Raw genomic sequence first — 27,257 nt, 5'->3', positions numbered from 1 at the left:
TGATTATTATCAGCTTTGATGAATTGTCCTTTGAAGGAAGAGATTTGTGCTAAGAGGACAGGCATTTTTTTGTTATGTTTCTGCTACATTTCTGCTGTTGATTTGTCCTTATAACTGAATGCTGTGTGTCATGCTTAAAGCTTTAATTTAATCACACTACTACCTTGTACTATTCTTGTGTCAAAGATACAACTGAAAATATGTAAACGTATGATGAATTTTGTAATGACGCACTGTGACCTGTGTCTTTATTAAATCCATGGTGTCACTTCAAACATATTTCCAAATCGGCTTTTGTCTTTAACTGTGCAGTGGTGGAAGAAGCAACTCAGACTTTTAATGAAGTTAAAGTAGCAGAACCAGAGTATAAGAATATTTCATTACAGGAAAGGGCCTGATTACAAATGTTTACTTAGTAAACAAGTCAGAAGCATGTTCAGACAAATTTACATAAAGTATCAACATTACAAAGTCATGCAGAATGTTTTATTATGTCTGATGCATTAACATTTAAACTGCATTTTAATGGTGTAAAGTTGAAGGTGGAGCAAACTTGTTGTCATGATCTATAGCAATATGATCTTAGATAACTTTACTGAATGTTTTGTGTGTTAGATCTTTATTTGCAATGTAACTAGCAGCTGTCAAATGGATTAAAGCACAGTGTTTTCTCCTGAAATGTAGAGTAGAAGTATGAAGTGGCAGGAAATGGAAATACTCGAGTAATGTGCAGGTAAGTCAAACCTATACTCAAGTTCTGTACTTGTGTAAACACACTTAATTTTTTTTGTCACTCTGGATTCAGCTGTGACAAAAACCACCAGACATCTCTTTTCTACAGTGCACAGGCTCTTCTCCATCAGGACAGGAGGTGGCGCCTGTTTGGTGGGTTATATTTTGTCCGACTTGAATTGGGGCCTAGCCAACTAAACAACGTTTTAGGAGACAGCATTAGATATACACCAATGCTGTTCGTATGCTTTACAAACACTAACTAAATGCGCTGCAGAGACTGATCCCCTGTAGTTAAATGAGTGGGAGTCCTTGGGTGTCAGACTGTGGACAGGCGTGGCAGTGGGCTGGTCCAGGCGCACCGAGCGATGAAAAACATCGGGGTCCATTGACTTGGTGTCAGCTGAGGCCCTGAAATAGTCTGACAAAGGAACCCTGCTGTCGCGAACCAATAGAGACACATTTGTGGTGATTAATCACATCTGCTTCCTCTGAGGACGGCTCCGGGCTGTGGGTGTGCCGCACCCGCACAGAAGACGCGGTCCTGAGGATGCACTGAGGTGAGTACCCTGTTTGCTAACATTTGTGTTTGGTTGTGTCGAACAAGGCAGTCATGGTTAAATGGCTGGGCGTGATGCAAGGTCCTCCCTGACGCGTGCATGCCCGTGTGTGCACGGTAGCGATCTTGCTGCCTGATGTTTACCATATTGTTGTCGTTCAAACTGTGCATCCCGCTGCCTTTCTACATAGATAGATAGATAGATAGATAGATAGATAGATAGATATGTTTCACTGTGTGCTTGCACACTAATTATATTTAGGCGCACAGCATCCTCTAAATGTCGCCCATGCTTGCTTGTCTTCATTGTGCTCTGCTGATGGAGGCCCGTGACGAGTGCAAGGTCCCATATGTGCAGTTTGTGTCATGTATTCATAGAGTGAGACTGCAAGTCTGTGATGGCAGAGCCCTCTCAGAGCTTTAGCCCTGCACTGTCTAATCTGGCTCATTAGCGTGCCAGCGATGGCTGCTTGTTGTTTTACAGTAGCTCAGCCTCTGTGCTCCGGACGGTGTCAGGATTAATATGCGGGACAGGATGAGCTCCATGATGGTTTCTAAATGCGCGTTTGCTCGGTTCTTTGCAGAGGAGAGCCGCACAGTGTTGTTAAGCTGTCGCTGTTGGCCTCTGCATTTCTGCGGTGGCCATTAGCTGATCCTGGTGCTGATGCTGCAGCGCGTGCGAGTGTTGCTAGGCAGCCATGCAGAGCGCGGAACGCTGGCGGGTGGAGGAACGGAGGATGCTACAGAGCTATAAAACGATGTTGTGCACTTACAGTGAAATATGGAGCTGTAGATACACAACATGGTGCTCTGCACTCACATGACTGTATGATCAATAAGCCTGTCCTCCTCTTCCTCCCCATAGGGGACAGAATCGTTGGGAGTGTGTGCAGATTTTAATCTCCTTCGGCACAATGGCAGACAAGGGATGGATTCATCTCAGCCACAGCACTGCAGAAGTTGATGTTAAAGTTATGTTAGTGGAATTTAGTTTATATTATTAACTCTTAAATTGATAATATACAGGTGTTGAATTACGGAACAGTGTCCAACATAAATGGAACCTTTTATATAGAAACTGATTAAACACTGCAACATGGCTTGTCCAAGACAAATCATAGGATTTAGCTGTTTTTTTTTTAGGCAAAACACCTTTAAGGGGAGCCCCACTTAAATGAAGAATTCTAGGATGTTATTTCCTTTGACCACAAGGGTTCAATCAATATTTGTGAACATGATCTGCTCTCTCTCAAAACCAGAAACCAGAAAAGAAAGTCTCAAACTTGTGATGTCATGAGGTAATTAGTCTGGAGCTGCTCCATAGTCAATGAATGGGACATTGATTTTGTGGACCCAGAGTTTGTTTTTGTTTTTTTAATTCCCAAATGAGATTTTTTTCTATTGCAGCGTTCTCAGATGTGAAACGGAGAATGTAGCTATATACTCAGAGCATTCCCCTGGGTGCTCTCTCTGTCTTCTAGAATAGTGGTTCCCAACTGGTGGGCCACAGTCCAAAAGTGGGCCCACTCTGAATCGACCGCAAGTGTATTGCGAATATAATTATCAAGTCTGTAAAAAAACACACAGTAGTTTCAGGCACAGAGCTTTATTTAAAGTGACATTTCCTGCTGTAGAGTGAGTGATTAACCGACATCTATTTAACAGAGATAGAATACTGGCAAAGGGACATGGCCAAACGCAAGTATGACGCTGAATATATTAAACTGTGTGGACCTTAAACTATAATGACTAAGGAGAAATCTGTGCCCCGTGGCTGGACCAGTTGGGAGCCTCTGATCTAGAACATCTTTCTCAGTTCTTCAGACTTTATAAGCGATGACATCACACATTTGAGTTTTAGTGCAGGTTTTTGGATTTTGGACAGAGTTGTCCATGTTTACTTATATTTTTTGACCGTCTTAGACGATAGGAACAACATGCATGATTTTTTTTTAAAAATGTGCGTAGTTCCCCTTTAATATCGAGTTTGTAGTTATTGAAAATCAAACATGAGATTTTAAGGGGCACGTAAGCAAACAGTAAGAATTGTGGGATATGCACTCTGACAAAAGACACTCTAGAGGGTCTGTTAATTAAACTTGTATGATCTATATACTATATTTGCAGTTTGTTGGAGTTTTTTACTTTATCATTCTGCAGTTTCTGTCACAATAGGAATAATAATCCAATAATATGACATTAACGAAAAACAAACAGCTTTAAAACTCCCTTGACTGTGACAGACTCCATCACCTGCCTGAATCAGCTGCTTCTCCATTCGCTCCTCTCATAATTGTTTTGTATGTTTTGATAGTGTTTATTTGCACTTCGGTGGAAGCCAAGTGTGCCATTAGCATCTGTCGAGACAATAAAGTCCTGCACCGAGTCATCAAAATTTATTCTACCTCTTCATCATTCATGCATTGTCATCATGTGTATGCTGCACTTCTGGAAAGCACTCAGTCTGCGAGATGTTCAGAGTTATTGAGTCCATTTATTTGAGGGTTGAATACAGCAACAGTGGCCTTGTACGTCATATAAACATGCCACAATAATTTTGTTCAGTGTAGCCTTGTCTTAGTCTTGTTTTGTGTTGTGTCAGGCAAGAATGGTAGATATTTGTGTGAAATCACTAAAAATTCAAATACAGAAGTAATCAAGGTTGAACAGCTAACTAACTAGTGAGGACTTTCTCATTCATTCTCAGACAAGATAATATGTGATACCTAAACAAGTTTAGAAAGAAAAAACTCACTGCTTTTGTAAATCATTTTCAGATGGTTTTAACATGATCACAGTTATTTACCTTGATCTAATTTTGTTAGAAATAATGCTTTGTTAGAAACTAGTTACATAACTGGTTGGGATTCACAGACCAGCCATTATGTTATAAACCTAATGAAAGAGAAGCCAAGGAAAATCAATCCTGAGCTACTTAGGTAATTATACCACTATCTGCCTCTGTGCTGCTGGCTGTCAGTGCTCAGACACAGACCTCCTAAAACCACTGCAAGTGGGTGGATTTACAGCAGTCAATACAGGCATGTATATATGAAGATAATGCACACCATCCAGAAAATGGATGGTTTAGCTCATCTCTTTTTTAAGACATGAATTGGGCGAAAGATCTCAGTATCTCGCAGCAGAGCACATTATTGGTTCCAGTTGAAAGACACTGTAGCAAATAACATCAGTTTAATGGTGTGAAACTATTCCAGCAGTCTTGAAATTCTGCCTTTGCAGGAAATCAGCTCCCCTACGTCCTGAGATGTTATGAAACGAAAGTGAGGTGATGATGCAGCATGATCAGCCATCACAGTGCGACTGAGGATAAGAGGAGGAGGAAGCGATGGTGGGCCAGCAGCCAGATCCCTATGTCTCCCCTCAGTCATTAGGACCCTCCCTGGAGAGAGAGGCTTTCTGTCTGCTGCCTGTCAGCAGCTGGGCCCCCAATAACCCCTGAGAGAGAGAGAGAGTCAAATACACTGTGAGCCAGCCTCTGTTGTGAGCAAGTAAGAGAGAGCTGCTGCCTCAGATTTAGGCTTTTATAGACTTGAGTGGTGCTTTTCAATTTAAAATAATTGACTTTTAAAAACATCCATCTGGATACATTTGAATGAAGATACAAATATTAGTTTGTGATTGTATGATACCAAACACTGACCACTGAGTAAAAAAGAGGAGCTTATTTAAAAAGGAAATACCTTAGATATAATAGTAAGCACTTAATTAAACAAAAAACAACATATTGCTTGTGTGTGAGTGTGACAGGGGAGTTGAGTTGGTGTTTTGGTGGATGGCTAATGTTGTTGGATAGCTGATGTAACATCTCAGTGCTGCTGAGCACAGGAAGCCTGGCGCTGTCGGGTTAAAGTGCACAGTTGATCCACAAACTCCATTAAAGGTTTAGTCATCTGTCAGAGTTTCTCGTGTGCAATACAGACTTAGTAATGCGCACGGATCTGATGCAACTTTCTCTTGTGTGTGTTGGAGTGAGCATCCGAAAAGCTCGCCATGGATGCTAGAGACATAAGGGATGAGATTGATGATGCATGTGATCAGGGCTGCACTACTAGTGATGTTTGACTGATGCAGCTAATAAAGAAAGTAAGTAATTGAGTCAGTTATTGAGATGTAGCTCAGGGGAGAGGGCGTGGTGTGTCTGGGACCTTATCTGCTCCCCACAGCACTGTCTGTGCGTGTGTGTGTGTGTGTGTGAGTTGAATGTGCTTCAGGCGGGGAGTGGCCTGCTCCTCTCTGAAGATCCTTACGGTAACTCTTTACCCTTTCTCCAATTACCGAGCCGTATCACTAGCTAACTTCCTGTTAGTGGTTCTGATGCCGCTGTCTGCCTGTGAGCTCTGCTAATGCTGCATTTTCCACCGGCCTGTGCCCTGAGGAATACAGCAGCCTTAATGTGAGGGTAGGTTTTTCATCTTAATGCTGCCATTTAAAAATACAAATACCGTTTATTGGTGCACTTGCCAACAGGAAACTCAGTTGTCATGTTAATGCAGGTTATAAAAGGGTTTGCTCGGGGTTGAACTGTACATAAATAAGCATATTGATTGAGTGTTATTTAATTTTTCGTCTTTGCTGGATCTCTTAATACTTTGGGCTGATGTGCACCACTGGATCCATAGGCAGGGCTTCTGTCGACTCTTGGAAGTATAGGTTAAGATATATTGAACAATATTCCACTCACTGCACTTCTCCCATTTGCACATTTACTTTAATTTCTTAGTATGAGCCATGATAGCAATGACTTTTTTCTGCAAACAGGATTATGGCTGCTGCTTTAAGAGCATATGACCAGTATAATTAGAATAGTTTTCCCCTTAAAACTTAATTTCATGGACTTTCTATTTGTAATGTCTTGTAATCTCTCTTTATTTTTTATTTTTTTGTCTTTAATCTTTAAATTATATTTGCCCGGTCCCCGTTGCACTGCACTTTTACTTCATGTTTTGATTGTGTCTCAATCCATGGTGGAGCAATACGCAGCCTGTTGTGTCCTGTTTAGTGTCATCAGTTTGTTGGCCATCGCTAGGCACCTTTGACTGATTCTGTCCTACCATAAGGAGGGGCTGGTCCAGTTGCTATGAATTGCCTCATTATTCTAATAAGTGGGGCCATGAAATTTCTAATGTGTTTCTGATTTATGATGTGTGATTGTGTGCCGTCAGGCCGATCTCCAGACTCTTCTAAAGCTGAATTTACTGTGTTTTTCCGGTTTGGTAAATGAGCTGATTTTAAACGGTAAAGTGTAGTTTATGTTGCCACTCGATGCCATAATGTAAGGGAGATGTGGAGGTCTGAGAAAAGTGGTGAGTTTTGCAAGCACACCCAGCCACACCTAGCTTTTGATTGCAAAATGCCACAATAGCCGAAGTCAGGGTTGTAAGGTCTAGATGCTTCGTTGTCTGTGAATGTGTTACTTGTGAGTTTTACTCTTTATTCAGAGCTGTAACAGCTTCGAAATCATATTATGGATCCTCTCATCCTGCTCTCTGTAATAAAAGCGGAAAAGCGTTTTTTCTAAAACCTCAAACAGTTCCATTAGATTATTTCCTCTTGCTGCCATTTACAGTCTGGAATATGTAAACAAAATCAGCATGACTTTTGTTTTTCTTTTCAAAATGTCAACTTTTGTGTTGACCCCACCTTCTCGTTCCTGCTCCATGTCAAACACATCATCAACAGCCTTCTGCACCTCCGTAACATTTCCTGCCTCCGACTCTCAATGTCTCTTCCAGGCCTTTGTAACATCCAGGCTTTACTACTGCAAACGTATCTTCTGTGGCAGGGGAATTCACTGTTTTTCAGCTCAAAGAGAGACAGAGCAGGAACCTCTCTGTACATTATATTTTACAAAACTGAGTTGCACTTGAGACAATTCTCTGTATACTTTCAGGTCTTCTCTCTTTTTGCGCTCTTCTGTAGTTTTTAAGTCAGCAGTAGGCGTGACATGGCTAGGTGAATGAGTCTCGCCCTCTGCACTTTAGCTGGTGGTGTCTGAGGTGGACGGTGTGTCAGAGTCTCTTGCTCGAAAAGAAGCAAAACAATCCATTGTGGCTCACAAGAATGTCTTTACACTTGGAATAATTATACAGCTAATTGGCCAATATGTTTCAATACTACATAACTGTTAGCTAATAAGTTCACCTGGCCATTTTGGATGTGGTGATTTGGCGTTAGCTAGCTCACATGGTTGCACAAGGATTCATTGGTAACAGTTAGCCTATTATTAGTGTTGTTTACTGTAATTTCTTTTAATGAATGGGCTGATTTCTCTTTGCTAATAATATGTTGGATTCATGCTGATATGCATTTCCAAACATATTTTAATTTTTGAAATACAAAAAAGCACCTTAATTTAAAACTTAAATTTTCAAACAGTAACTTTGCGGCCTCCATGCAGTAACTCTAGGGAATCCCTAAGGTCGCGGACGACCATTGAGGACCCTTAATAAACTCCATCTCCCACCACTTACCAGTAACCGCTCATGTGACTGCCCCAGTACACCACGACATCCACTGACATTTGGTTAAACACAGGATAAATCATCTCTTTTACCACGTAGTAGTACTAGTAGTAGTATGAAAGTTGTACTATTCAAGCAGCATTAATAATATGACACTCTTTCTTCACAGGTATCTCCACCCACCCAGTTTGTAACACACTAACTGCAAACCAATAGAAGATGAGCAAGTCCCCCACCCCCAAAGGCACCCCGGTGCAGCGCAGCCCCAGTGATGGGGTCCCTGAGGGCCTCCTGTCTCCTCAGCATTCCACACCCAGCTCGGGACCCCAGCATAAGAAACGGATCTCCAGTCTCCTTCAGAGTCCGGTAGGACGGCTGTTTGTCTGTGTGTGTGTGTGTGTGTGTGTGTGTGTGTGTGTGTGTGTGTGTGTATGATTTATTGCCTCAGTCTTCTTCCTCTTTCTCTGTCTCCTCTCTCGAGATGTGGTTATCTTCTCACATTACAATAAATCTGTTCTCAAGCGTCACTCGACAGCTGAAGCTGCAGTCAGCGCTGGAGCTCATTATGGGTGCATGACTATGTGTGTTTATGCACATGGGAGGGCGACAGGCTGCATGATGCTAATGAAGTTGTGTGGGGAGTGGAGAGGATGACCATGAAGTGAAAGGGCTGATGGAGAGAGGCTGACTCATTAGATATGTTTACTCACCCTTGCCCCAGTCGTGTAGGAGTGTGTTCAAAGCCTTCGTGAACTTTGATGTGATTATTGCATCTTTCACATTATTCTGAAGGAGTGAGTGTTTCTTTGTGGGAAAAATGAGATTCAGAGGGTCAAAGCCAAAGACAGAAGTGTTCAACTCCTACACACTGAGGATTACTATGACAGTGGAATGATGTGTAATGTGTGGTCTGGTTATACATGTATGGTGATAATATATGTGTGTTTGTGTGTGCAGTCATTCAGGGAGGAGTTGGATGTACTGATCCAGGAACAGATGAAGAAGGGTGGCAGCTCATCCAACCTATGGGCACTGAGACAGCTGGCTGATTTCATGGCCTCACACGGCTCCCCGGCCGCCCTGCCTGTCTCCCCTTCAAGTACGTGCACAAGACTTTTAAAAAAATCTCTTAGGTATTTTCTCTTGATTGTTTTTTTTGTTGATTCACCCCAAGCATACAGTGTACCAATAGTACAGGTATTAGCTGCAGCCTAAATAACAATGTATGCACCATCCACGTGTGTGTCTTTGTGTGTTGACACCCAGCCTCTGACTGATGTGTAACAGTGTTAGCCTCACAAACACTGTTTGTGTGTTGCTCAGTAGACACAGGAAGTCTCTGGTCAGTTTTAAGACATAAAATGCCAGAGTATCCAAAAACTGAAATGATGAGGTAGGCAGGTTGACAGCCTGGGCCACTTAACATCATTGTCAGCCTGGAGGTCCCATCGTTAGTCTGCTACAAAATTTGCAGGCACTGCACTGGACAAAATGGGGGAAAAAAGCAAACGAGTGAATCTGAGGTTTTCTTTCATTTTTACTTTCGCTGGCAATTCCTTTGGGCATTTTATGCTTTTATTTGATAGTGATGTAGGAGAAAGAAAGGGTAATGGTATACAGTAAACAGTGTGGCCAGCTAGGAACTGAACCAATGACTCCCTGCTCAGGGAATTGGCACCCATGTGGTATGCACCCTACCGCTCAGCTATCGGGTCACCCTAAATATAATTTTCAATCCAGTTGTTCTCTTGTTAGCCAGAGTCTTCCACTGCTAACCTCGGATCTATTAAAAGGACATCAACTTAATGTTAGTCCATTTGTTCTTTTAATTATTCGACAGGATGTTGATATGATTAGCTTCCAGCCTACTGCCATCCTCACAGCCTCACATCAGGTGACCCTAGCACAAGTGTAACTAATACTAATGCATTAGTAGCTGCATTCCATCTAAGTAGCTGGACCCACTATTGTGCATCATGGGGCATCATGGGATTGCTGGCAGAGAAAAATGGACGACTAAGTGTCAGCAAATGAAATGTTTATTTTTTCATTCTGTGTAAAACTTCAGCTCTGACACTGATGCACTTTACTTGTAAACCGATGTCTTCTGTGAGAAAGGTTTATTGCAGTTCCACTGAAGTTCATATCAAGGTTATAAATACAATCACTGCAGTATATACAGAAACTGTCCACAAATTTCTAAACTATGATTAAAGAAAATATCTGCTGTAAAAGTATGAGGTGAGTGTGGATGACAACTAATTATCTGACAATATTTAACTTATCCACAGAGAGAAAATTATCACAGTGTATAAGTTCTATTGTTTAATATGTGTTAAAGGCCCTGCACACCAACACAGGTGATTTCAATTATTCTCTGCTCACGCCGAAGTTTGACAGAGCTATGCAGGGGATGATATGAGGTCATCAAAGTCCAGGTATTAATGATAATGGTAAATGTTTAAGTTGTCCTATTAATGCCATCTTCCCTATGTTGAAATGCGTACCTTTAAAAGAATCAATGAAGGCTCTCCTACGACCCTTTTGTCTGCAGACCATCATCCTTACTGCTCTCTCTCTGTGTGGTGTGCTCTCCCTTCCTTCCACAGACATGATGATGGTGACACCCATCAATGACCTGCAGGGCTGGGAGCCTGGCAGCATGGTGAAGGGGGAGAGGTTGATGCGCTGCAAGCTGGCTAGTGTCCATCGCCTGTTTGACCTGTACGGATGGGCCCAGATTAGCCGCACCTGTCTCACTGTTAGTTCCATTATCTTTTCACATAATTACATTCCAGACTTCATCTTGTTTTCCTGTTGTTGTGAGGAAGAACACACACTGATTTGAGAGAGTTTTACAATAGGCATGTGTCAGTGGTAGGTACATAAATTCATTTTGAGCTCACCATGAGATCAGCTTTGATGAGCAGTTTTCTGTGGAAGATTGGCTCATATCTGGAATGAACTGTGTTGATCCGGCTGGTTTGATGTAATAGATACTAGAAGAGTACACTGGACTTTAAATAAGTTGATGATTTAGTTGACAGCAGTCTTAAGGCACTGTTCCAACTATGAATAGAGGAAAAGTTGTTGATTTATTTATTAACAAAATCAGTGTAATCAACTCAATGTTTCTGTGCCCTGTTTTAATATACTTAAAGTACAAATTTTAATACAGCAGAGTTTAAGGGGCAGGTTTTTAACACAGCAACACATTATCTTAGATTAGTTAATAGCTTTACTTCCATCATCTGTCTGTCTTCACTGATGCCCCTCTTCCTTCCTGTCAGCTGCGTGTCAGTAAAGAACAGGAACACTTCTTGGTGCTTCCAGACGGCCTGGCCTACAGTGAAGTGACTGGATCCAGTCTGGTGAGTAAGACTCATCACAGTCTGAGTAAAGGTAGCACATACACCCAGAGGCCACTTATTAGGTACACCTGCACTAACTAATGCAGTCCAATACAACAGCTCTGACATAAACCTTACACTTATGAAGTTTATAATGTTCAGTTTTTGTTGAGATTGTCAGAAACATGTATATTAAACTATATGTGTATTATAATTTGGGTCGTAGTTAAAGCACCTGCAAGGAACTTTCATTTTGTGTTGATTTTGGAGGCCCCTGTGGAGAAAAGCGGTATTGTTTCCCGGAGTGAAGACTGCACTTTCTGTGAGCAGAGGAAATATAATGTGTAAAACAGAGGCTTCATTTACATGAAAATTAATAATCAGGATACAAGCGGGTGCATTTTCATATCCTGACTGATATACCAACGAGTGATGGAATATTGCAAGAATTACCATAAAAAAACAAACTTGCAAAACCTGCAAAACTGACAGTGAACAGATCAGATCCCAGAGGTTGTAAGATTAACGTTTTCCAGAGATGAACCTTGCAGGCTATTCCATGGCGTCTCACGTGAACGTTAGCATTATGTTACAACACAGAGAGGTCTGTAGTGTATTGGGATCTCCACCAGGTGGCAGTGTAATCTAAGCTATAAATGCTATGTGTACATTCAGGACAGCATTCAGCCTATGGAGTGTTACTAAATTGTCAAATAGTCACTGCAAGTGCCAGTGCGCACTCTGGCACAAGCTAGACCGTTGGTAAACTCTGAGCGCTGTTGGAATGTATTGTTATTTAGAGCACCACACTCCTGGAGTGGCAGAGCGTACTTTGGACACTTTGGAGACGTAGCAGCAGAGCACGCAGTGAAAGTGCTTAAGATAACCTCTCAATAACTGATATTGAAAACTAGAACAATCTAGTTCTTCAAACAACAGCCGTGTCACTTTAGTATAGAGTGTACAATTTAATTTTGAGCACACGTGAGCTCTAGCTAATAGAAGCTGTCTGTCTTAGTGCAAGGACTTAATTTACTGTTATACCTGAATAAAAAGACCACGAAAAGTTATCCTGTTGGTTTCTCCTGTTAATAAGAAGACACAGCAAGGTCGATATTATTATTTATTTATTATCTGAATAAAAATAAGGATACTATTGAAATTCCTACATGCATGTTTTGACTTCAACCATTTGGAAGTTCAGTGAGTCCCCTGTACCAAAGCAAACTGCGCCTGTGCTCATGTCGTGAAGATCTTGATTTGGCTTGCTTGAGCATTTCTTTTGGAAGTGAGTGAAAGAAAGATGCAACTTATAGTCAATACTAATTTTCTTTTTAAACACAGTGTGGCTATTTGTGGCTATGTATGATTAATAACTGTAGTGTGACGATGGTGAAACAAAGTAAGCTTTGTTTTAGTACCATTCATGCACATAGGTTACATGTAACTTACAGATTTGGTTGCTCGGTTGTGGTGCTTGCTTTGCCTGACAAATGCAGCTAACGTTAGCTGGATTCAGTCAAGTTAGCCAAAGTGTTAGCTATGTTAGCAATTCTTTGTTTTAGCTACCAACGTAAATTCATATATTGTTGTAAAACCATGTCATGCCATGTATTTCATGAATAAAATAGACAGGTGGAAGAGGGGAAATCCAGGATTGATTTTAAATCCTTTTAAATCCTGCAATTCTCTCATCAACCAAGGTTGACTCATGATTTAGCCTGTGTTCTATCACTCTCATTTTTAGCTTTTTCATTTAGGCCTTCGGTCAGTTCAATCACTTTTCTTTTTCTCTTTGCTGATCTTGCCCCAGTGTCAGCCATAACCACAAAATGTAACGTCAAAAATAAAATTCTCTCAAGCAAAATCTAATCCCGCTTCCTTTTAACTGGCTAATGTCGCACTCACTGTGAAACTGTGTCTGGGAAAATAAACCAGGGTTGCAATGGTGTGAGACTTCCATGGTACACGGTACGTTACATTTAACATTAAAAGAATGAAAACAGGAGAGTTTTTGGTTGAGCAAACGCTTTATCATAATTCAAACTTGAAACCATTTTTTAATGGAACTATGTATAACAAGTGTGACAGGCAGTGGGGGAGGAAAGGAAATAAGCATGCACAGGTAAGATTCTCCATCTGGTTGCATTTTTACTCAGTACCATTGATAAGTAAATGTGCACTGTATGATAACTGCCAAATTTCATACTACGGTATAGGGTTCTACATTATACCGCTGCAACCTAAATGTAAACACAGGCTCTTCTGGTCTGTGTGCCAAAAATCTTTTGTTCCCAGTTTGGCGGGAATCTGACCCGGTGACAGGCATTAAGAATAACTATATAGGAACACCCTCTTCTCCAGATGGCCTCATTTGCTTATGTAGGTCATATACAAGCATCAGTATCATATTGAGACTGTTTCATAACCAGTGAAAAATTCCTTGTAAAACAAACCAAAAAACATCTTTTGTTTTGTGGTTTCCAGGTAAAGGTGAATATCCTGGGTGAGATGGTGGAGAAGGGCAGCACCAACCTGGGCGTAGACACAGACAGGTTCAGCTTGCACTCGGCGATCTACTCCGCTCGGCCAGATGTCCGCTGTTTGCTTCACCTCCAAACACCTGCCTCAGCTGCGGTGAGTCAGCCTGGGCTCATGCCAAGGGAGAGGTGGGAATCAGCTCACAGCTGTGTCCCATCCTGCTAAGAAGTGACACCATTACAATTGTGCCGCTCACATCCAGATACACACTGAGGAGTGAGGGATATAGTAACAGCACATTTGTTATATTAGAATAGAATAAGATCTAAACTACTTATTTTATTTAGAATTTGATATTATTTTATAAAGGTAGTAGCTGCAGCCTTGTCTTGTTCTGTTTGAGTCAGATAAAGCACATTGTGTCTTCAGCATTCTGTTTCATAACCTTTGCTGCCGTGACTAACCATCTCCAGGTTTCAGCTATGAAGTGCGGCCTCCTGCCTCTGTCCCATGAGGCTCTGCTGGTGGGTGATGTGGCTTATTACGACTACAATGGAGTCATGGAGGAGGAGGAGGACAGAGTGGAGCTGCAGAAGAGCCTCGGTCCAACCTGTAAGGTGAGCAGGCCTCAAGGGAAAAGACACTTGATCCAAAATGTTGGTATCATTGCCTGATTGAGCGGTTACTGCTCCTGTGCGACTCGCGTGGTTTGATTCAGCTTTATGAATGAATGAAGAGAAGACATAAGGTGATGTGGCCTTACACTGGATTAATTATTGAAGCTGGTGCTGCTGCTCGGAGACTAAACTCGAAAGTTGGTCTTTGTGTGCCTTCTCATTTCTCAATAACCTGCAGCAGTTGTAAAACAGAAAGAGTGAAGGTGGTTTTCACTCCTGTGTAAATGTTAATTTCATGATGTGTAGGTTCTGGTGCTGAGAAATCACGGCATCGTGGCTCTGGGGGAGTCTGTGGAGGAGGCCTTCTACACCATCTATCACATCCAGGCTGCCTGCCAGATCCAGGTAATTCACACACTCACACTATAGTGACTAACAGCTGACGTATTGGACACAAAGTGCTGCCACTGCATCTACATATGTGGGTGTGTGAGAGTGGGAGAGTGAGCTGGCATGTGTAATGTAGATGCACCAATTTCACACTGGGGCAGTTGCCCTTCTTTTGGTACCCTCCTGCTGTAATTGAGCCAGCAGCTCTGCACTGCAGTATAATACACTAGAGGAGTGTCGTGTGCCAAACAGACACTGCAGTAATCCTACAGGACCAACAGTCCCTTTAGGGAGGCAGATACTCAACTGTAAGGTCATTGAACCTTCAGATCTGTGAAGGTTGATGTGTCATAGTAAATATGGTTAAGATGCTTCTGAGCAAGGCACTATGATGGCTTGAGTTTAAATGTGTGTGTAAATATAAGCTGTGTAGCTTTTCCAGAATATAAACGGCCTGAGAAAAGCAGCACCCTGTTCTAAACCCTTGTTTGTTTTTTGCCAGGTGTCAGCTTTGTGCAGTGCTGGTGGTGAACAGAACCTGATTCTGCTGGACCGGGCCATCCATAAACCTAACATAGCCGGCACTGTGGGCTGGGCTGGCTCCACCTTTGGACCCCTGCACAAGAGTCGCATCGGGGAGCATGAGTTCGAAGCCCTCATGAGAACCCTGGATAACTTGGTAGACAGCAGTTATACTGAACAGAAACATGTGTACAGTGATGTTTTAAGATTTATTTCAGATTTTGTCAGTCCACCAAATTTACTCATGAAGTTTGATTTACTCGTCCTGAAGGGTATTATACAGATTAAAAACACTATCCTCTGTGGCTCATGGGGCAGTCTGCAAGTGAGTCTTATCATGGCAAGGGTAGAATCCAGTGTTTTTTAGTAGCCTAATTAAGTTAGTAAAACTTTACTTACATAGCACCTTTTTTTAACTCGGGTTCCAAATATAGACTGTATGAAGTAATGAATGAAGCCACCATAATGTTGATTAGTGGACTCCCATTTTGAAGCCTCGATTCTGGCATTTTGTCTGTTGCCATCTTGGTTTTTTGGACACAGATGTGACCATATTTGGACGAGAAGATGGAGATAACCCTAACACTAACTGCTAGCTTAGTTAGCACGGTGCATTTACAGCTATGGTTAAAACCATTAAAGTAAAACGTACTTATCAGAAAAACTGAATATCTTGCACTGAACAAGACATTTTTAGGTGACAAAAACATTACAGTGAACTTTCATGAACTGAAAACACTGAAAAAGCACCAACTACGACTATGCCTGCACTCTTATATCTGGGGTTACACCATGGTCACGTTAACTAACCAATGTTGACACTATTATAGTGACTTGTCAAAGGACAGCACCCACCTGTCACTCAAAAGCAGCAGTGTCCCTAATTATGCATAACTTTAAGCCTTAATGAAATGCAAACGGATGAGTTGTATAAAAAATCATCTCCTGTACAGTTGTCTTTAGTTTGGAAATTAACTATAGATACCAAAACTATTTGTTGCAGCAGGCTGTACACATGTTATTTTCTGCTGTAAAGTTGGGTATTTTAACATGGTGTATTATGGGGACTGACTCACTCTTGGAGCCAGCCTCAAGTGGCCGTTAGAGGAACTGCAGTTTTTGTCACTTTGCCACCACATTGGCTTTATTTTTCAGCCTCTAGGTTGCCACTTCATTACAAAGTGCTTTACATCAACTTCAGTATAGAAAGAAAGAAGACGCAGTTACCAAGCACTAAGAGAAAAATATTATAAAATACATACAAACACAGAAAGAATACAGCAACCAGTCACCACACAGATCAACCCTTGGCTTTTCAACCCTAGAAAAGCCAACTTTAAGAAGAGGGTTGTTTTAATAGAGACAGTCAGCAGAGCCAATCCTGATCTTATCGAAGGGGGAGATTGTTCCAAAGTTTGGTGCTAGGACAGCGAAAGAGCAGTCAGCTATTGTTTTACATTTGGCACGGGGTATAGCCAACAGATTTTTAGCGTAAGGGGTAAGTAGCTCGGAAATGTAGGCAGAAGCTAGACCATGTAGTGCTTTATAGGGGATTTAAAGAATCTTAAAATCCATCCTGAATTTCACTGGCAGCCAATGCAGTGAAACTAAAATGGGAGTGATGTGCAATCCACAGCCAGTCCTATGTAAGAGCAGAGCAGCTGCATTTGTACAAGCTGAAGACGTGCCGGGGCAGTGCTGGGGAAGCTTCTTCGAAGCATAGCTCTTCCAGTCTGGAAGAAGTTGAACTCTAGCAAAGCTACCCCAAGGAGAAATCTAGTGTAGATAACTAAGGGTGTTTTCACACCTTTCAGCTTGCACCTAACACCCTAAAGCTACTTAGGGTGTTTTCACATATAGTACTTTTTAAACAAACCAAAGTCAGTCCTCCCAAAGTGCACCAAAAAGGTGGACCAACAGAAAAGGGACTCAGTTCTTATTGTGTTCACATTGTCAGTTAATTTGAAAGAGGACTCAGTTCTCTTTCTGGTCAACCTCAGCTCTGAGGGGTCCTCAGTCCTCTTTCTGTTCACACTATATATAATATATATTGACATAGTTTTGTTTTTACTTTGACGTGGCACTGCAGGGCGGTTATGAAGCCCCTTGCTTTCAGATGAACTTAAAAAAGGAAAACCATAGTGTCTCTGTGTGCTGTGGACTTTTGTGGTCTGATGTGCTCTACATTCGCAGACTTTAAGCGAAACAAATGAGTTTGGTTCACGTCAGAGAGGTCTGAGTTCTCTTGGAGTGTTCACATATGTATATATATATAAAAAAAAAATGCTGAGTCACCGCTCTGAGTCCAAGGAATGTCTGCTTTGGTTTTGTGCACAATGTCCACCAGTCAGCCACAGAATATAGTTAAATTGCTAGTATTCATTTAAAAAAGTAAAGTGTCTTGCAGCAGTGTTGTGGCAGCGTGATGCTAATTTGTTAGATTGCCCCTTTTAAGATTTGCTTAAATGAAAAGGGTGGCATGATAAAAGGTTTTACTCACCTTGATGTGTGTGGGAGGTTTGCTGATTCACACCAGGTCTGTCAGCTGCAACTCTTCATCCAGCCAGCTCACCGCAATATTAAAAACTGCTCCACTGACAGCACTGAAAATGTCTGTATCATGCTGTGTAGACCAACTTTTATTGAACATTAGAGATTCAGCTGGTGTGATATTAACACATCACATCAGCTGAAGTCCTTCCAGGTTAGTCACCCCGCATTTAATGGATATAGTGCTATATGATTAATGTGAGTAATGCACAGTATGTTTAACCATCACATGATCAACTTTGCAATTCTATAACCGCCTTGAGCTGTCTTTCCCATCTCTACCATCTATCTTATATCATGTGAGTGCAGCATAAGCGCCATGACAAATGCTCCATTTCCTGTAGCTGGATCACAATATAAGCATAAAAGCCTTCCTGTGGTTTGCTGATGGAAAGCTTTTAATGTAAAGCAGCATGAAATGTTCAGTTTGCGTCAGCAGTAATAACAGCAAATAACTTAACAGCAGATATAGCTGTTCTATGATACACAAACCATGGAAACATCTGCATTACACAGAGGATACTTAAGTACTGAAAGCTGAACATAGTGCTGACATCAGTTAAAGGTTTGGCTCGATTGATCAGATTGATAGGTCTCTTATATCCGTCCATTAAATATAAGGCTACAACCAGCAACCAGTTAGCTTAGCATGAAGACTGGAAACAGGAGAAACAGCTGGGATTACCCAAAAAAATCTGACTTGGGGGCAGTGCCTTACATCCTGCATCACTTTTTGGATAAGATGGCAAAATTGTAACCTAAAAAAGTTGTTTATTGACTTGAAGCCACATCATTCAGTCTAGTTTGTCGAATTTTCCAAGCCTTAGAAATAAAACTAGCCCATATTTTGACACTCAGTCCAACTTCTCATTTTCATCAGCCATAATAATTCAGGATTTTTGTTCTGCATTCTTACAAAGGCATGCACATATTATTATATAAAGTACGAACGTGCACTCAGAGTGCAAGCTGAGATGGTTATGGAGCTTGCTAAAGCATGCAGTGCTTTGTCTGCTAAGTTTTTAGGTAGTCTTAGAGACAGCTAGCCCTATCTGAAAATGGCAAGTCCATCGACCAGCTCCTCTAAAACTCAGCATTTACATCTTATATTGCATGTTGTTAAGTCAAAAACAGAACTGTAAAAATTAAAGGTTGTAGTTTAACGGAGGTCTCTGCCGGTTGCCCGTCAACCTCATAATGATGACTAGACTCTGGAAGGTCATTGCTCCTGGCCAAGATGTAGTAGAGAGTTAACTCCCTATTAAACCACTTAAACTTGTTTTTACACACTGGTTTTTGTAAAGGATAAACCAGATATATATTGTGTTAATAAGTTAGTGTTAAAAGTGCTTGTAGGCAGATTTTGTTACCTGCAAGAAAGCCAATAGGGCTGAAGCATATTTCCAAATGACACACCTTCTGTTGAGGGAAGAGACCTTAAAGGCCAGGCTCTGCTCCTAATCAGGACCAAAATATTGTGAGTCAGTGTTGTAATCCTCAACTGGATTACATCTTGACATGACATGGTGCAGTGTAAGTGTGCTATAGCAGACTGCTGGAACAGTGCCAGCTTTCTGCACCATTTGGTCCACCAAAGGATGAGCTGAAGCATCTTTCCCCTGGTGTTTTTCAGGGCTACCGTACAGGCTACGCCTACCGTTTCCCTGTGCTGCTGGAGCGATCGCGGACGCGGAGGGAGGTGGAGGTGCCCGCGACTGCCACGGCTTTCCACCAGTTTGATGACGACGGAGTCCACCCCGCTTTGAGGCAGCACCCTTTTGCTCAGCGCCAGCAGCAAGAGAGGACTCGATGGCTCAACACCCCAAACACCTACCAAAAAGTCAGCCAGGAGCAAGCCAGCCCAGGACACCAGCGCACCACTGTGAGGCTCCCAAAATCATCACATCTGATTTATTGAACAGATCACACTGAGAAGGAGTTGTCTAAAATAAAGTTGCAGACCAGGCATGTGTAAATTAATTGTGCTGGTCCCAACTTGGTCTAAAAACATGCATTATCTGCACTAATTGTTTATTGCAACATCCATAATGTTGTGCAGACTATGCGACACTGTGGCCATTGCGTAATGTCTCCTGCTCAAAGAGGGAGGAATAGGTGGAGTGTCTGTAGAGATATGTAGTCATAAAAAAAATTATAGAAGCTGGAGAGCAGAGGGATCGGAGCCAAGAGTGAGATTAAAGTGAGCTGAGAGGAAGGAAATAAAAAAGGCTTGAAGCTAGAGGGTTTAAGATGACTGTTGCAAGGAGGAGACAGACACACTGGCTGATTAAGTCTCCATCTTTGTAATGATTTAAAGAGAAATTGGTTTTATGTTATATGCATTCAACAAAGGGTGTCTCTGTATCCAAAATCACAGTTTTCCCTCTGATTCACATTGAGGTTGATGTACACAGGGGAGCATTTGTTTTTATTTATATGTACCAAAGAGAGGAGATGAAGAAGAGCTGCAGTGATGACTCCTTTAGAAGCCAAAACAATATGAGAGAGGTTGTCTGACATCAGTGGGAGGAGCTTGGCTCTCCCTTTCTGTTTCCTCTCCTCCTCAGTCCCTCCCACCCTCCTCTCTCCTCCTCTCTCTCCTCTTCTCTGCATTGCAGGGGAGAGCCCACTGCCCTGTGATGACTACTGCAGTGCAGAGTCTGCCCTCTGCTGGACAGGCATCCACACTATCAAAACTGCTTGATATAAATATACTTTTTAAAGATGCAAGTGACTAAATAACAGACAGGAGCCTGTGCATTAATGGACATATAGATTCATAAACTTTGTCTCACTTTTCTTGAGATGTTGTTTTCATGATGGTTGTCTTTCCTTCAGTGGTTGAAGACAGAAGAGTTGACACAAGCTGGCAGCACAGCCATCAAGATAGAGAACCCAAACCAGTTTGTGCCTCTTTTCACCAACCCTCAAGAGGTGATTGAGACACGAAACAAGGTAACTGCTCCTTGCTTTTGGCCTTCTTTGTCTCCAATTATCCCCATCTAACCCTAACCCCTAACCCCTAACCCCTAACCCTAACCCCTAACCCCTAACCCCTGGCCACAGTCCTGTCACATGAATCAAAAGTGTTGTAAAAAATGTTTATTCTCTCTCTTCAGATCCGACAGCAGAATCGTCAGGACATGAAGACAGCGGGACCACAGTCTCAAGTCCTCGCCAGTGTCATAACAGTTGACAGTCCTCCGGTAAACTACAGTCACTGCTTGCCAAACATCTGGCTCCTTTCCTCTCCAAATCCTCCTCTTTAACTACAGTATTAAAAGCTGTGATTTTCTGTCTCTGCTTGGCTGTTAGTCTCCAGTCAGCCCACCTAAAGTCCCAGCAGAGCCAGAACCTCCCAACCCCTTCAACCAGCTGACAGATCAGGAGCTGGAGGAGTACCGCAAGGAGGTGCAGAGGAAACAGGATGGAGGGACCAATGGTATGATTCATTCAGCTCAACCCAGCTGACTATTAACTATACTTAGATTCTGAAACATACAGTTACAGTAGCGGCTATTATAGTCATTGTATACAGTAGGTGTTCATTCTTAGGTGTAGAACTAGATTTATCCTCAAATTAAAAGTAATTTCTACACATGGTTAAGATTATGTTGGCAAACAACACCCATATGTGATAGTTGAACATGTCTTTCCAAAACCACAGGCAGTAATCTGCTGCTGTAAGCCTCGCCTCCTCTGGGAAGGCCTTCCATCACATTTTGCAGGGATTTGCTCCCATTCAGCCACAAGAGCTTAGTGAGGTTGGCGACTGGGGTTGGGTGATAAGACTGTGGATGTATAAAGAGAACTCGACACAGAGTCAGAGGCAGGGCCTTGTTCATTCCTATGGAAGTTGCTCCATGGTGCATGAAGTCAAAAAAGTTTGATTTCCGTGTGTAAAATTAGCCGGATCTTCTGCTGTGCTTCTGCATCGTTGGGCCTAGAGAGTGGGTGGGAATGAGTCCTCAAACCCAGATATGAGTTAGCATTTTAGCACTCCTGGTTCCTTTGTCTCAAAGTTAATGTTTTTTAATAGGTTTTTGGTTAGAAGCCTGAAATAAGGTCTGTGGTTCATACAAGTTTAAGAGATTTTCACAATTTGTTCTGCGACATAAAATACGTCACTCATGAACTTTGAAGCTTCCATCTGTTTTTCCAAAGGTGGTTGCTAACAAGTGGCTAGATAAGACTACAGAACATCATCACAGCCTCATTGTGGTGATGACATTACGTTATGTGACCGCTGAATAGTTTGTTTATAGCCTAACATTAGCTTTTACTTCTGGCAATTGCATTTACGCTTAAAAAATCATATCATCAAGTGGTGTTAACTTGTAAAGATTACTTTGCTGAACAAAATGTGTAAGTAACATAAATGTGAGTTTTCCACAGAGCTTATTTTCTGCAATAATCCAATATTCCAATGGAAAAACCCCATTGGCTTTTTGACGAGGGAACCAGATGCTAACCTCCGCATCAGCCTACAGAAAAAACGTCACACTTATGCCGGCCGAGTGGCTAACTTCTGGTTTAGCTCTTCGCTAACTTAAATGGGGATAAAATGATTTAATCACACTGCTCCTCTAGACTTTTTAAATGTTATCAGATCAAATAGATCAAATCTCGATGGTTAAATGAGTAATTTAGTGGGGGTTGTGACACTCAAAAAAATGTATCCACTGATTTACAGATGTCTCTATATAGTTTTGGGTCCCATGGCATCATGAGACAGACCTACAAGTTGTAGGCTAATAGAGAAAATAGGGAATAGAGACATATTTAAGTGTCCAAAAACGAAAGAACAACTGACTGGAGATTAAGGGAAAACCGTAAAGCTTAATACATGTAGCTATTTACAGTCCATTTAACAATTTAACCAACTATATTATCTGTTTATTGTTATTGATTGATCTTATTGAATTTCATTTCACTGTCTTGTACAGTCATTTACTGGCACCATAGGAGTGTCTACATACTTTTGGATGTATAGTACAGGAAAGGCACTTTAATATGCTACCTCTCACTTTCCCTATTAATGCATTGCACACTGTTTTCTAACCTTCTTAAAGGTGCTGTTTGTAACATACTAACTGCAAATACAGGCTTTCAGTTTCAAATTAAAATTTCCACCAGGCTTTTACTTATTCTATATTTCATTGTCAGAAACTGTGAAATCGTTTGCTCAGCTTGTGCTGTCATTCAGCCCATGCAGTAGATTCTGAACTCTTGTTGCATGGTACAAAATGTCTGTACAAATAGTTGAAGTTAAAATGCTACACACAGCACCCTTAGGCAAACTTGGTTTCTCTTGTGACTGTCGTGTAAACTGTGTTCACGTCTCTTTTGCCTTAAACAACTCTAACCTCCTGCACCCTCACTGTTCCTCACTATGTGTGTGCCTTTGTGTGTTTGTGTAAGTAGGGGAGGAGGTGGCAAATGACAAGGAGTCTTCTCCCGCTACCTCTCCCACAAAGGGCCCTCCACCTAGCCACCCTCCTCTCTCAGGTGAGGCTTGGCAGAGAGCTGACTGTCTGCTCTGCTTGCTTTGCACACCGCGTATCTGACCAGCAGCCTGCTCCAAGCCTTACATGGATTCATGTGTGATCCAGTGCTGCTTCTGCCCTCTCATGCCTCAAACACTCACTGACAGCTGTGTTACACGTCTTCATATGCTGCTGATACCGTCTCTGTTAGCACACGTCCAGAAACAATTCATCTAATGCCAGTTTCTCAATACAGAAATTTAGTGATTAGAGAGAACTACTCTCGTCGTGATAATAGTTACTTCACTGGAAAGTGCTGATACATACAGCCAGGAGGGTAACGAGGACACATTAATGTACAGTATGGTAACAAAATTTAAACAAAATTCACATTCAAATATCTGTAACTTTTGAATCTGAATTTGCGTCCCAATTAAACAGCGACTAAAATTTCAATTTCAAAAGAAATTACAGTTACAGTTGAAAAAAAGAGCTTGAAACACAAACTGAAAATAACAGCACAAAGATTATTATAGTGACTGGCTGTGGAGAGTGCAACTAACCAGTTTGATGCTGCTCAGTGGTCAGTGGTGAAAGTTTGGGGTTAGAATTATTAAGGCTAGCCATAGATTATAGCACAGTATAAATACAGTGTTAATTTTGGTGTGAGTTTTTGTCAGAGGACGTAGTCTTTATGAAAGCTGTTTACAGTGTTTTCTGTGGATTGGAAGTTAATTTACTCATTTCTGGTCCCAATGATGTTTACATGTTAGCAGTGTTTGGGAAACTACGTTAAAACTGTAGTTTATCAAAAAGTTAATGGATTTATTGGAAGACTTTTCTTGTCTTTTGATCATTCAAAACGCTTTTCCACAACTTGCCACATTCACCTACTGTATTCACACACATGTTCATACACTAGTAGCCGAGGCTACCATACAAGGTGCCTACTGCTACTCAGTTAAACATTGCTACGCAGTTACTCAGTGGGAGCAATTGGAGTTTAGTATCTTGCCCAAGGAAACTTCAACATGCTAACTGGAGGAGCTCAGGAATGCACCGCCGATCATCCGATTAGTGGACGACCCGCTCTACCTCCTAAGTCATAAACTACTTGCTACCTCACAATTAAAATTAGTTCAACTACATCTTAACTGCACCTAAAAAATAGCTTGTTAAAGTACAATTTGTTTAAAAAACAAAAACAAAAAAGTAGTTCAACTACATCCAAACTACATCACGGGAAATTATGAAAGTCTGGAATCTCATATTTTTACTTGGAGCTACAACTAAACTGACACTCCGATTTAGGGACTAGGGCAGGCCAGTCCTCACCTAGGCACCCAGAGGATGTGCTTTAAGGATGGTTTAGGGAGCAGTTGTTGGGGTGGAATAAGGAAAATGCTAAACTTCTAAGAAAATTCATAGTATTTATCGGCAGATGTCTTTAGGATGAAATAGGTGATTAATCAGTTGACAACCATGGAGCTGTAGCAACGTGCCATGTTGTATGCCAAAAAATGTCATAAGAATATGTAGTTTGTAATTAACTACAGAAATGACCTGACCCAAAGTAGCTAAGTATTAAAATAACCAACTATGACTAAATTGAACTACATGTAGTTGACTACTCCCCAGCACTACATGTTAGATACATAAAGGAGTAACATGGGGTGTCAGGCTGTATTGGTGTGTGTATCATGTTATGTTTCTCATGAAAGACATTTTGACTTGACAAAGCAGGAAAATACAGGTTGAACTTTTGATTAAAAATGGCTCTGGTCCATTTAGCTCTGCCGGTGAGCCCTGGCTAAAATAGCTAAAAGTAAAAGTAAATGGAATGCAGACATTATTTTGGTTATGAGTTCCACATGAGCACAGGAAGTCAGTTAGGACTGGGCGATATGGATAAAATCAAATATCAGGATATTTCTACCAAATACCTCAGTATCGATATTGCAATTATATTGACAGTTTGACTATTGGTACTTTCACAAAATATTAACACAATAAGATTTTTGATAAATAATTATCATTAATGTGGATATGACTATCATGACTAGCTAGAACAGTCTGATAAATTTAGAACATTACATCACTTTACTGTAATGCAGCCTTTAAAACCAAGAAAAGACAACACTTAAGATATTACAATATCCAAAATCTAAGACAGTATCTAGTCTCATATAATATTGATATAATATCAGCATATTGCCCAGCCTTAAGTCAAAATGTCTGGTACAAGTCTGTTGTCTCAGTTGTTACTGTCTGAGTTAATTACATTTCAGCCCATCTGTCTCTGTACCCAATGTGTCTGTTGTACTCTGTCTGTCTGTCTTTCTGTCTGTCTGTCCTTTTCTGTGTCACTCCACACTGATTCATAGGGCACACCTCTGGTGCTTTGGTCTTGTCTCACTAGTAAGTACAGAGAATGACGACCCATTTCTCATTAAGCAAGCATGTTCATCTGCAGTGACATGTCTAGCATGTAGCTTTGCAGCTCCACCCGGCTGACGGCTCCCTGTCTGGTCGCTGATTATTCTGTGCTTTTTCTTATGTTTCGAACTTGGAGCAGAGGAGGCAAAGACCGACTCTCCAGCCATACAGAACGGAGGTGAGGAGGAGAAGCAGACGACGGAGGAACTGGAGAAAGGGATGAAGGCGCTCTCAACCAACGACACCTCCTCCACACCTGCTGCTCCGCCACCCAAACCCCAAGGCGGCACCCCAGAGGGCTCACCCTCCAAGTCTCCATCCAAGAAGAAAAAGAAGTTCAAGCCACCGTCGTTCCTGAAAAAGAGCAAGAAGCAGAAGGAGAAAGCGGAGACCTGAAGCGTTCAGACATGCCAGACCTCGGTGAAATACTACTGTGAAACATTTCTTAGTGTACAACGGAGTAGCCGATGAGTTAACCACATCCGATCTGTTCAAACACAGTCTGTTAAGATGTCGTCCACAGACACAGTGTGATAAATTGACGTACAAATACTTTACTGTAACACTGGTACTCACTGATTTGACCCAAGTGGTGATTCATCTTCAGCAGGTTAAAAAACACTGATAATAACTTTCACATACTATTTGACCCAGGTCGGATACAACCCAACATTTTGACGCTTCTTGTAACACATACACACACACACACACACACACACACAGTCCCTGTATTACTCACGTCTTATTTTCACCTGCTGTGCTATCAAACCATTAACTTAACTTCACTGTATAGACATTCATACACGTTCCTTTCAAAACTGGGGTTACTCGTGTGATCTTGTGCACTTGCCGCTCAGAATTTGTTTCATACCTTTTTCTTTTTTATCCACAACTTTGCAAGACACGGTGGAAATTGAAGTCTTCTTGAATTATGCACCCCTTCTCCATGTATAGGCACTTGTCATATGTATATTGACATTCTAGTACGTTACATTTGTTCATTATCATAGGCATCTTCTAGTCATGATTTGGTTTTAATTATCAGATAGATGTTGCAGGTATACCGCGTGAGCACAGGTATAGTACATGTAGAAATATACTGATAGCTACTGATTGTGCTCCTCTGAATGCAGGTTTAATGTAAAACTATCAGCCTATTGACATTGTTACAGCAGGGAAGAACAAGGAAAAAAGAAAGCAGGGGGGAGAATATGCTGGCTCGCAGTGAAACACGAGCTGCTATAAATGCCTCTATAACCCAAAACAGGATAAAGCATAAAGAATTTGTTGCTTGCCAATGCAGTTTGAAACCCAGTAATAGAAGATAATGAAGGTACTAAACATTCCACTTTTCTCATTTTCTTTTCAATGTATGTGTGCAAAATACCTCCTACCAGTTGTAATTATTTTCTGTTTTAACCAGTAGCTGTTATCAAAACGCTGATGTGTGATGTTTGCTCATGGTTTTAATTTATTTTATATTAGAATGTATAAGTGAGTGTTGCAAGGTTACCATGTATCAGTCATTAAAGATGAAGTTTGATTTAAAACCAACTGGACATCTAGTTTATGTCTATCTGTCTCTGCTTTATTAACCTTATGAATTATTGCTAGTAATGTAACAACTAATACACAGCATGTCTTTAAAT

The 27,257-nt window shown here is 41.3% G+C and overlaps 1 protein-coding gene across 6 annotated transcripts; it reads left to right on the top strand.

Annotated features, from left to right (window-relative positions):
* Positions 1 to 920: 920 nt before the first annotated feature.
* Positions 921 to 27,158, top strand: add2 (adducin 2 (beta)). Of its 6 annotated transcripts, XM_050051495.1 has the most exons (16): positions 922 to 1,292; positions 7,946 to 8,142; positions 8,734 to 8,875; positions 10,386 to 10,537; positions 11,067 to 11,147; positions 13,614 to 13,763; positions 14,081 to 14,224; positions 14,531 to 14,629; positions 15,117 to 15,293; positions 19,320 to 19,568; positions 20,525 to 20,641; positions 20,806 to 20,892; positions 21,002 to 21,128; positions 23,111 to 23,194; positions 25,557 to 25,590; positions 25,748 to 25,889. In XM_050051495.1, coding segments are annotated over exons 2-16 (1,791 nt in total). In that variant the 5' UTR covers positions 922 to 1,292; positions 7,946 to 7,995; the 3' UTR covers positions 25,749 to 25,889. The 6 variants fall into 6 exon arrangements, with proteins under 6 accessions (XP_049907447.1, XP_049907452.1, XP_049907453.1 ...); XM_050051490.1 differs by lacking the exon at positions 25,557 to 25,590 and having other exon boundaries at positions 921 to 1,292; positions 25,748 to 27,158; XM_050051496.1 differs by lacking the exon at positions 23,111 to 23,194 and having other exon boundaries at positions 923 to 1,292.
* The last annotated feature ends 99 nt before the right edge of the window (positions 27,159 to 27,257 follow it).

Source organism: Epinephelus moara, chromosome 8 (assembly GCF_006386435.1).
Source record: "Epinephelus moara isolate mb chromosome 8, YSFRI_EMoa_1.0, whole genome shotgun sequence".
Taxonomy (NCBI): domain Eukaryota; kingdom Metazoa; phylum Chordata; class Actinopteri; order Perciformes; family Serranidae; genus Epinephelus; species Epinephelus moara.
The sequence above is the reverse complement of the archived record's forward strand: the minus strand, read 5'-3'. Positions and strand labels throughout refer to the sequence as shown.

Excerpts from the sequence above, each read along its gene's own strand:
- add2 (XM_050051490.1), top strand. The coding sequence starts at position 7,996 with ATGAGCAAGTCCCCCACCCCCAAAGGCACCCCGGTGCAGCGCAGCCCC. Across the intron at positions 8,876-10,385 it reads CCTGCCTGTCTCCCCTTCAA|ACATGATGATGGTGACACCC; the intron begins GTACGTGCACAA and ends TTCCTTCCACAG. Across the intron at positions 20,893-21,001 it reads TAACAGTTGACAGTCCTCCG|TCTCCAGTCAGCCCACCTAA; the intron begins GTAAACTACAGT and ends CTTGGCTGTTAG.